The sequence below is a fragment of the Grampus griseus genome (genome assembly GCF_964374135.1).
Source record: "Grampus griseus genome assembly, chromosome: 2".
Taxonomy (NCBI): Eukaryota; Metazoa; Chordata; class Mammalia; order Artiodactyla; family Delphinidae; genus Grampus; species Grampus griseus.
In genome coordinates, this window is record NC_139018.1 from 126,514,183 (window position 1) to 126,526,592 (window position 12,410).

Sequence of the window (12,410 nt, forward strand, 5' to 3'; positions counted from 1 at the left end):
GGTGTTGCAGAAATAAAAGTTAACTGTCACTGAGTTGGTCACAGTCAAGGGAGGTGCTCAGCGGGTGTGCTGTGGGGCCCCAAGTTCTGGTGGGGCTCCTCGCCCAGCCCTATGGGCAGATGACAATGGCCCCCAAGCCCTAAAGGACAAGTAGGAATTAACTGGCAGTGGGGGTGGGAGAAGGACATTTCAGGCTGAAGGAAAAACCCAGCTTAGAAACGGTATAAAGCGCCCGGGTCATGTAATATCTAGGTGACTCCAAGTGCAGCCGGATGGATTCAGAATCCTGTCAGTTTAGATAGGAAGGTAACTTTCATCTCTGCCCAGCTCGAAAGACTGGGAAGAGGAGGAATGCCTTATCACCCTGAGGGTGAATATCAAAGAAAATACCATACCAGAAAGATAAAGAGGAATCAAATGCAGGATTTGTGCCCAATTATATATGTGCCCTGACCCTTGCCTGAACTCTTCTGGGTCCTTAACCCAAGTACTTGAGCTGAGGACCCAGAGCAGACCCACACAGGGACAGTGTCCACGCCCCCAGGGTGTCCTTGAGAGGTCCCAGTGTAGCATCCTGAGTGAGGTTGTTTATTGCCCTCTGGCCTGTTGCCTCCCAACTTTGAACAGATGAGGTCCTGGGCCACTCATCTCTAGGAGGAATCAACTTGAATTGGCTATCATATTACTTTTCTGATGGATGGGCTTCAAAATGCCCAAGCCTTTGGCTGAGTTGAAATAGCCAAACTTTTTTAAATTTAGTAACTTGAAAGTTCTTGATAGGATGCTTTTGTTTCATTAAGGTGTCATTTTCACATTATTTCATGCTGCTCTTTGACACTAGAAAGGTGACTGGTGTCCATGGACACTCAGTCCAGAACATACCTGGACTGAAGACCCCACCGAGAACCGTTGGCCATGATGCCCCATGGGCTCTGAATCCCTTTGCACTTTTTTCTCAAAGAGAACCTTCTCAAACAATCAATTCTTAAAAGGGAGAGTGACGTGATCTATCCCAATTGAATAAGGGCAGATCCACATGTCACACGTTTGTTCAATAATTAGCTTTAGAACCTCTGCCTTGTGCCAAGTTCTGTGCTCCAGTCTTTAGGTATGGGGTGTGGAGGTTCCATGGGGAAATTTACCACTGTCTGATGGTGACACAGGACTCTTCTCTGCACTGACTACAGACTACAGTATCAGTTCCTGCAATGTGCATGTAAACCAATTACAATGTATTTCTTTTTCTTAGTCAAGAATAACCTTTGTACCAAGGTGTCCACGTGTGTGATGGCAAAGGCTGTTCCCAGGTGTTTCTCATGTAAGATGTTTGGCTATTCTGTGCAGAACTAGTGGTGACGTGCCTGGTGTGGGGCTTTTACCTCACTTACGTGCCTGAATGTTTGCTGAGTAGAGTCAGTGGGAGTGAGTCATGCATGAAGCCACAGATAAACACTGAGGCCATTTATCGCTCATGTGTAATTGATGTTTAAGACTGATTACCAAAAAGAAAAAATATAGAATAAAACCAATTTTAAGGCTGCGAAAGATAAAGAGTCATGGGATTAGGGGCCATACAGAAACACATGTTAGCGTGCCAGGGATACATCTTCATTCTCCTCAGCCCCACCTGGCACTTCGGCAGAAAATGCTAAGATATGCCAGAGAATTTAGCCACAGATGATGCTTTCTTCCATAAGGAAGTTTCCATATTACCGGGTTGGGCTTCCCAAAGGGCAGAGAGCGCTTGGTAAGACCCTTCTGGTCTTCGTGCTAGAGATAAAAACCATGGCCTTGCTTTGGCCCACCTGTGCTGACCTCACATTCTGAGAACTGAACCAGAATATTAGTCTCGACTCCTGGGCTTCCCAAATCCTTTTCCACTGAAACCAGAACAACCTTTAGGGATAAAGACAGTAATACTCTCATAAACAACTTTTGCAAAAAGAGAAAACTAGAAACTTATACAAATCCTCCAACAAGCACTTTTAAAGATTATTACCAGAAAAAAAAGAACTTTGATTTTTTTTTTGTATGTGTTTGATACAACCTTTTGAAAGTGGCCCAGTCCTCATAGCCAGGATGTTACCTGTGTTCCATCATAGTACCTTACCATCTCAATGGTTTTCTTCCAAGGAAAGTTATTGCTGCTGAACCTGAAACAAGGGAAAAATATGATCTAAATCATCTACTTGTGAAGTTCAGACAAAAAGTATTTTGCAGGGAAATATAGCCTGATGATATTAATTTTTCAGAACATTTGAGGCAGGTTTAAGGTCAACATTACTTTGAAGTTCCTTCTGACTACTTGCCCTTATGGCAAAAATTACGTGTTCTCCTAGAATAATGGCAACAGTATTGAATTTTATCCTTGGCTTCCTCATGACCCCAAATCATGTCCCTCTAACTGGATTTCTCCTGCTTGATGGCAGAGACTAGAATGGAAAATCATTCCAAAGATAGTCTTGCTATCTTACCTAAAGTATGACTCTATCTTGTGAATTCTTAGAGTAAAGCCCCCCTTTAATTATATTTCATGCCCAGTCAACATGGTGATGTCTGGCATCTGCATAGGGGGACATCTGGTATGAGGGATGACAAGGTGCTTTGGGACTTGGTGATAGGGCTCTTTCCCTTGCTGGTCACTCTTCACAACAACCTCAGGGTGGGCTCTGAGCTCTAGGTAGGGTAGGGGCCATCAGAAAGAGGACAGTGAGTGACAGATGGTTTCTTTGGCTTGAGGACAGAGGCCCCGCATTTCATTTCAGGGATATTCTCTTTCATTACTTCCCTCCATATCTTGAGCAGAGAGGCTCATCTTAGAAAGAAAGGTTAGCAGAGCCCAGGCACAATGACCTGACCTATTGTTCAGGGTTCACCTGAGGATGTGCCGCACCTGAATTGTGTGTCTACCCTGAGCTCTTTACTGTTCATCTGCCTCTGCCCCAGAGGGTATATGAGAAAGGAGAGGAAACAGGTACATTTTCAGTGTTGCTACTTGTGCCAAATTTAAGCTTAAAAATAGGCATGGTGAGCGTGCACTAGTTGCAGATGCCCCTTGCTGTGGAATGTGGAAAATTAACTAATTTGGACCCTGGCGAATATGTCTGTTGCCTTAGATTCTGCAGCCTGGTGACACTAACACCAAGGTTTGTTAGTCACAAAATAGGAAAAGTCCTTGTAACAGCAGTAGCTCTCAGAGAATAATTCAGCTCCCCAAGCAGATCCTGTTCCCAGGTCAGTTTTGTGCTTTAAGTGGAGATTCCTCCAAAAAAGGTTTTAATCACCACTGAACTCAGACAATTTTGTCTTTGTTTTTGGTAATTCACAATCCTGTATGCCTGGAATCCAATAATTCTTCAAACTCCCCCAGAAGAAATGGATTTCTCTAAGAGAAATTTATGGTACAAAATCCAGTGCTGTGATTCTCAAAGATGTTTTTTTGTGGCCACCTTTTTAAGTAGAGAAGCATTCCTGGAGCAAAAACTATTTTTAATCAAAAAACCTTGCCTCACACTATAAGGACAGTGGAGGGACTGTGTGGGCACGTTAGTGCTGCTGCTTCCTCTAAGTCAGAGGTGGTTGGAAGGGATCCCCTGGAGGACCACACTCCCATCTGGTTCAAGAAGTCGTCCTGCTTGGGAATCAGGATGGATCAGGGCACAAGAAGTAAACAACTCAAACCGGACTATGTTGCCACCTGTGAAGTCTTCAAGTAGAACATTTATTTGTAAGTGTCCGAGGCTGGATCTGTAGTAACAACACCAAAACATTTGCTATCAAGACTAAAGGACCCCGCTAAACTTTCCATGCAGAATGGCTGGTTGAACACAGGTGTTTATCTCCTTGGCTTCTCAAGATCACTTTAAAATGAATGAACAGGAACTTTTTTTTTTCCATTATCAAAGACCATTTAATTTTTAATTGAGATATGGTTGACATACAACATTATATTGGCTTCATATGTACAACATAATGATTTTATATTTGTATGTATTGTGAAATAATCACCCCAGTAAGTCTAGTTAACATCTTTCACCATACATAGTTACAGAATTCTTTGCTTGGCATGAGAACTTTTAAGATTTACTCTCTTAGCAACTTTCAAATATGCAACACTATTATTAACCACAGTTACCATGATGTACATTACATCCCATGAGTTATTTATTTTATAACTGTAAGTTTATACCTTTTGACTCCTTTCACCCATTTTGCCCACCCCCACCCCCTGAAACAGGAACTTTTTAAAAGATCTAGGGAGAACAAGGACACCTCAAGTGGATGTTCATATGTGTTTGAATCAGAATAAATAGACTTGGTTTTGCTGTGGTAAACAAGCAAACAAACAAAACACAATGAAAATACCCCCCAAATCAGTGGCTTAACACAAAAGTTCATTTCTTGCTCACGCTGCATGTCCAGCATGGGTTGGCAGGAGGCTCTGCATACTGTAACCACTCGTGGACCTGGGCTGACAGAGATTTTATTGTCCACACACTGCCACAGTCACCTTGGCAGGAAGAAGGGAACACGGCAAATCAGGTGCTGGTGCTCTTAAAGCTTCTATGTACACATCACTTTCACCCACATTTTCAGGGTCAAAGTAAGTTACATGGTCACACAATTTTAAGAGGGCAAGGAAATGCATTCCTACCATGATTCGAGAGAGAGACCTGGAAATATTTGGTGGCCAGCATCATGACACATCACCTATAGCAAACTTTTCTGCATTCTGGTATTTCGGTTGCCAACACATAAAACACTCCCTGCCCCCTAACTGAAAGCCACTCCTGACCACCAGCAAACACCGCCCATATACAATAGTCCCTCCTTATCCCTGGGGGATAACTTCCAATATCCCCAGTGGATGACTGAAAGCATAGATAGTACAGAGCCCTATATATACTATGCTTTTTTCCTACAAATACATACCTGTGATAAAGTTCAATTTATAAATTAAGCACAGTAAGAGATTAACAATAACTAATAATAAAATAGAACAATTATAACAATATACTGTAATAAAATGTATGTAAATGTGGTCTTTCTCTCTCTCAAAATATCTTATGGTACAAATTTAATGCCTTTTCCATCTTAACTAGGCACTTATCACGCACCATGGCCATAACTTGTGCGGTTTGAGGTGCAACAGCAAAACTAGCACAAGTTTCTTTTTCCTTCTTCACAATTTTATAAATGGGAGATTCGTTCTTACCATAGATCTTAGCAACCTCAGCATATAACTTTTTTTTCCTTTCTTTATTAAGTCTAGAACTTTCACCTTTTCACTTAAAGAAGCACTTTACAGCTTCTCTTTGGCACATCCGAGTTGCCAGCATCATTCCTCTGGCGCTTTGGGGCTGTTATTAAGTAAAATAGGGTCACTTGAACACAAGCCCTGTGATACCACAACAGTCAATCTGATAGCTGAGATGGCTACTAAGTGACTAACAGGCAGGATATGGTTGACAAAGGGATGATTCGTGTTCTGGGCAGGACGGAGTGGGACTGTGTGAGATTTCATCACATTAGTAAAATGGCATGCAATTTTAAACTTATGAATTGTTTATTTCTGGAATTTTCCATTTAATATTTTTGGACTGTAGTTAACTACAGGTAACTAAATCCACAGAAAGCTAAACTGCAGATAAGGGGGCTACTGTATATAGAGACAACCCATCTGTGGCATCCTTCTTGAAAGAGTCTGCAACACAAATGGGAAAGACCAAGATAACTGAAAAGATGACCCATGGGAAAAGCAGGATAACTCAAATAATAGAAGTTCAAAATCTCTATTAACTATTCTTAGATTTGAGAAGTGAGTTTATGCATAAAACCAATACAGAATGTCATGAGAAGAAGCAATCAGAAAACTAAAAGGAGATCTCAAATATTAAAACTATGACTATCATATTAAAACCTTGTAATAAAAGGCACCATAAACAAATGACAAATGACAGAAAAAAATGTGTGCAACAAGTCTAGTGAGTAAAGAGTTTGAGTCTAAAATGTATTAAATACATATTAATAGATATTAACATATATTTCCAAGACTCCTGCTTATCAATTAAATCAAAACAAAAAGCCAGTAGAAAAATGGGCAACACTTATGAGCAAGACAGTTAACTGAAGAGTGAATGCGAACGACCAATAAATATGTGCTAAGATGCACGGCCATATTGATAATGAGGGAAAAACAAATTATATTTATGACGTAACAATTTTTCACGTCTTGAACTAGCAAATATCCAGAGGATTGATAATATCAAGTATTAAGAAGCCTGTGAATAAACATGTATTCTCCTGTAGTATTGGCTGACTTCTATATTAGTTAAGCCATAATGGAGGGCGATTTAGATGTACATTTAACATTTAACATTTAAACTACATGTGTGTTTGACCCAGCAATTCTCACAGCTGGCCTGGTATGACATTGTTTATATGCACAAGAAGACATGTGCAGAGCTGTTCATTGCAGTATTATTTTTAGTACCTTTGTAGAGATATGATTCACACATCACAAAATTCATCCATTTAAAGTGTGCAATTCAGGGAGGTTTAGTACATGCACAGAGTTTTGCAGCCATGACCACAATCATCCCAGAAAGAAACCCCCCACCCATTAGCAGTCATTCCCCATCTCCCTCCTACCCCAGCCCTAGGCAACTACTTTCTCTGTCCATCTATTTATCTATTCTGGACACTTCATATAAGTCGCATCGTATAATACGTGGTCCTTTGTGACTGGCTTTTGTAACTTAGCATAGTATTTTCAAGGTTCTTCCTTGAAACATCTATCAATGTTTCATTCCTTTTTTATTTTTTTGCTGAACAATAAATATTCCATTGTATGGTTATATCATATTTTAAAAATACATTCAATAGTTGATGGACATTTGAGTTGTTTCTACTTTTTTGGTTAGAATGAATAATGCTGACATAAACATTTGTGTATAAGTTTTTGCATGGACATATTTTTCATTCTTCTTGGGTGTATACATAGGAGTGGAATTGGTAGGTCATATGGTAATTCTATTTTTGAGGAACTACCAAACTCTTCTCCAATATGCCTGCACCATTTTACATTCCTACTAGCAATAAGTGAGGGTTCCAAATTCTCCACATCCTCTCCAGCACTTCTTATTGTTTATCATTTTTGTTATAGGCATCCTAATGGGTGTGAAGTGGTATCACATTATGGTTTTGATTTGTATTTCCCTAATGGCTAATGATGTTGAGCATCTTTCATGTGCTTCTGGCCATTCATATATCTTCTTTGGAGAAATGTCTATTAAAATCCATTACCCATTTTTAAATTGGATTGTCACTTTATTATTGAGTTGTAAGTTTTCTTTATATACTCTGGACGCAGTTGTTTCATCAAAATGATTTGCAAGTATTTTCTCCCAATGTGTGAGTTTGCCTTTTCACTTTCTTGATGGTGTCCTTTGAAGCACAAAGTTTAAAATTTTGATATGATCCACTTTATTTTTTTTCCTTCTGTTGCTTGTGCTTTTGCTATCTAAGAAACCATTGCCTAATCCAAGGTTACAAAGATTTACTCCTATGTTTTCTTCTAAGAGTTTTATAGTTTCGCTCTTAGATTTAGGTCCATGATCTATTTTAGATTAGGTTTTTTTGTATGGTTTGAGGTAAGAGTCTGCCTTCATTCCTTTGTATGTGGATATACAGTTATCCCAACACTGTTGAAAATATTCTTTCTCCATTGAATATTCTTGACATCTTTGTTTTAAAAAATCAATAAGGGACTTATTTCTAGACTCTCAATTATATTTCATCGATAGACATATCTGTCCTTATGCTAGTACCACATTGTCTTGATGATTGGAGCTGGCTAGAAAACTGTGAAAGCAAGAATTGTCACTTCTACAACTTTGTTCTTTTTAAATATTGTTTTGGCTGTTCTGGGTCCCTTGCATTTCAATATGAATTTGAGGATCATCTTGTCATTTTGGGCAAAACAAGCTGGAATTTTAGTAAGGATTGTTTTGAATCTGTAAGTCAGTTTTGAAGTATTCCCAGCTTAACAATACTAAGTCTTTTGATCCATGAACCTGGAATGTTGTTCCATTTGTTTAGATTTTCTTTAATATCTTTCAACAGTGTTTTTGCAGTCTTTGGTGTAGAAATCTTGCACATCTTTTGTTAAATTTATTCCTAAGTGTTTTATTCTTTTTGATTTTATTTAAGTCTAATTGTTTTAATTTTATTGGAAATGTTTACCCCTAATGTATAGAAATGCAGTTGATTTTTGTATATTGATCTTATATCCTGCAACTTTTCTGAACCTGTTCTAACAGATTTTAGTGGCTTTTCTAGTATTTTTCTGTATATAAGATCTTGACATCTGCAGATCGAGATAATTTTACTTCTTCCTTTCCAATTTGGATGCGTTTTAAAAAATTGTTTCTTGCCTAATTGACATAGAGAGAACTTTCCAGTACAATGTTGAGTAGAGATAGCAAGAGTGAACATCCTTTGCTTCTTCCTGATCTTAGGGGGAAAGCATTATTTTACCATTAAGTTTGATATTAGCTGTGGGGTTTTTGTAAATGCTCTTTATCAGGCTGAGGAAGTTTCCTTTTATTCGTAGTTTGTTGAGTATTTTTATCATGGAAGAGTATTAAATTTTGCCAAATGCTTTCTCTGCATCCACTGAAATGACCAGGTGGGTTTTGCCCTTTTTTGAATAAATTACACTGATTGGTTTTTATATGTTAAAGCAACCTTGAATTCCTGGGATAAATTATATTTAATCATGGTGTATAATCTTTTTTTATGTTGTTGGAATAGGTTGCTGGTATTTAATTGAGGGGTTTTGTGTGCCTATTCATACATGATACAGCATTGTTTCCAAAAGTGACAATTTTGAAACAACCTAAATGTTCTAAATGACAATTTTGAAATAACCTAAATCAGTAGGGGTGTAGTTACATAAACTACATAGCAATTTAAATGAAAAATAAGGAGAGCTATACATACTCACATGGAGAGCTTTCCAAGACACATCATGCTTTTTTAAAAAATTGTAGTATAATACAGTAGTCATAAATGTTATTCCTAACAGTTATATAAAATATAGACAAATAAAAAATATACTATGTGATATTTTCATATATATATTTGTGTAGATATTTGGATAAATAGTAAAATATCTGAATGAATATATACCAAGCTAATAGTGGCAGTTCCCACAGGGCAGGGGAGTGGGATTAAGGGGACTTGAGATTTACCTGTATTATTAAAATTTTGATAATGGGAAAATACACATGTATATTTCTGTAAATTTAAAATACATAAATGTTTCCAAACATAAAAATTAACTCACTGATACACACAAACCCATGTCCTAACAAATTTTACTGTAAACTAAGGGAAAGTTCTGTTAGCCCACAACATTGTCCTGTTCTTCCCACACAAACATAGAGGAACCTGTGTCACTTAAAAATTAGTAATAAATTTAGAAAGAAAATTAGTACAGGATCAACACACGTATACTGCAATAGGAAAAGGATAAAAGGGACAAGGAGAACAAATGACTGATTTAAAAAAACTCACCAGCAAAATGTTACCAAGGAGAAGATGAAAATTTTGACCAAACGTTATTGCCATAAATTCCAAAAACTGATTAAATAATACCCTCAATAAAAGAAGAACTCATTGATAAGATATGAGATCTCAAGGAATAAGCAGTGAAGCAACAAAGGGAGATGAAATGTGACTCAGCTGAGGAAAAATGTAGAAGAAGAAAATGAGTCCATCACAGAAACCAAGTCTGCATGGAAGCAAAGGAAATCTCACTGCTGAGAACACAATGAGAAGCATGGAGGACAGGACTGAGAAAAATGAGCAAAGCAAAATGGAAACAAAGAATCAGAAGGATAAGAGATTAAATGAGCACTACGGAAAAAAAGGGGGGTCAAACACAAATAATTTGGTATCCCTGAAAAAAGAACACCAAACAAATTGATAAATAAATAAATATATATATATATATATATATTTAAGTCTAATAATAATAATATAGCTTTGTGTCCCAGGAAGAAGTTACACAAAACTATGAATAGCCTAACAGTTATTAGATTTTAGAGTTAAGAATCTTTTGAGTATCTGATCCAAATTTTAGGTAAGCTAATAAAGGGAAAACATCAGATTGGACTCAGACTTTTCCACACTAGCATTCAATGGAACAATTCAAATAATAGCATCAGAGAAAGAAAGTGTGACTCAAGGATCTTATACCAGCCAAACTGGTATTCAAGTATCAGGATAATGAACAGTATTTTTTTTTCACTATATTACAATTCAGAAACTGTAATTTTCTTTGAGCCCATCTCAGAACAAACTTGAGGAAAGCAGGAATTTATTGGAAAAGCTGGAAAAAAGACACACAGTAAACATTAAATTAATTTTTAGAACTAAAACTAAAACAACTGCAGGAATTATCTTAGAGACCAAAAGATAAATGTCATAAACTAATACAATGTAGGAATGATTCAGTAAAAGTTGAAGAGGGGTGTAAGAGAGTGGAGGGCGGTATACTTATGCTGATTTCCTCATCTTTTAATATCCAGAGATTAAAATATTTTACTTACAGCTAAGTCACATAATAGAAATATAAATATAATTAAAGGTTTACAGGAAAACATCAGAATAAAAAAGAAATAACAATGAACTAAAATGTATTGGTGAAGGAAAAACAAGACTGAGATACCGACCCACACACCATGTTAGCCATGACAAGTGTGATTACAGTTAAACTGCTCTGAAGTCTTTGTATTGTTTGGGAGAAAAACAATATGATGATCTCAGTAGATGCAAAAAAGCACTTGATTAACTTCAATACCTCTTCATAACAAAAGCTCTTAACATACTAGGGTAAAAGTAAACTTCCCTAACCTGATAAATGATACCTATCACATTCTCACTGCTGACATCATTTTCAGTGGGAAAACTCTGGAGGCGTTTCTCCAACATCATGAATAAGACAAGGATGCCACTATCTCATGTGGCATACGACGTGGTTTTGTAAGTTCCAACCAGAATGGTGAAAGGAGAAGAAATCCAAAGCATAAAGATCAGAAAGGAAGAAACAAAACTGTCATATGGGCACATTTCAGTTAATTACATAGAAACCTAGCCAAAAAATAACAAATTATTGTAAACAATAAGAGTGTTAGAAAGACAGCCAGCTACAGGATGTATCTTATCAGATCAATCTACTTTCTACCATATCCTTTTATAACTTTTGAATTTTACACCTTGGGCACACATTGCCTAGCAAAACTGTTTATTTTAAAGTTATCCCTGATCTTTTAAAACCATATATAGTACCCGATTGGCATAAAATGATGTGTGTATGTTTATATGCATTAAGAGATGCTGAAAAGGCTGGTCATCAAAAATATGGGTAATTTTCTTGGTGCTATGTTGTATAGGTTGGTTTTAGTTTTTCCCTTTTTGTGGTTTGAATTATCATGTACTATATTTATAATGAAAATAAAGCCATTTTTACTATGAGAAAATGAGGAAATAAACTCCGCAAAATAGATATTTCCATAATCTCTACATACCTGGGCCCAGAAATCTCTCATTTTTAAAACTCCCCTGCTGATTTTGATGATCACATTTGGGAACCACAGGGGTAGGATTTATCATCTAATTTGGTATCATCATCTAAATCATTGAAGCAAATGCACATTACCTTTGTCTAAAACCCAAATGTAAGCCAAAACAAAATGATTACCAGCCTGCATTTCAGAATCTCACCATTATGTTGGACTCATTAATTGACACAGTTGCCCAGTTAACCAGGCATCAGCCGGCCCCTGACCTCCTCCCTGACAGCCTCAATCATTTCCTCCTGAATCTTTGCTAACCACCTGCCATTCTGGGCACATGTGGGGTCAGAGCATGGGCAGAAGGCCCTGGCCTCTGAGGGACCCCATTATACTTGGAAGTACTCAAGGAAATGGACAAAAGTACATACTGCAACGGTTGCAGAAACACCCAAACGGCACTGAAAGCAGGAAATGGTACCCAGTATTGAGGCAGTGGTTTTGTCATAGGGCAAGTAGCCTAGCTTCTGCTGTCATCCCATGGAATCAGGAAAAAGTTCAAAGTACAGCAAAGAGTGAAGGAATCCAATAGATGACACAGCCAGGGGCACTCTACACTTGTGCTCTAGGGAGGTGCTCTTCACAAAGAACTCCAGGCTCTTAGTTTGCTAGGGCTGCTGTAACCAAGTACCACAAACTGGGTGGCATAAACAGGAGACACCTATTGTCTCACAGTTTGGGGGCTAGTAGTCTGAGATCAAGTTGTCGGCAGGGTTGGCGCCTTGTGAAGGTGAGGAAGAATCTGTCCTGTGCCTCTCTTCTAGCTTCTGG

At 37.8% G+C, this 12,410-nt stretch overlaps 1 protein-coding gene across 1 annotated transcript in view; it reads left to right on the plus strand.

The window, feature by feature from the left end:
* ADAMTS17 (ADAM metallopeptidase with thrombospondin type 1 motif 17) overlaps positions 1-12,410 on the plus strand; it is a gene marked incomplete at both ends in the record, with an annotated part of 351,029 nt that overhangs the window by 259,167 nt on the left and 79,452 nt on the right. The window contains one exon of the mRNA XM_082649123.1: positions 1,250-1,318. Within this exon, the coding sequence (XP_082505249.1) occupies positions 1,250-1,318 (69 nt within the window). The remainder of the gene's footprint in view (positions 1-1,249; positions 1,319-12,410) is intronic.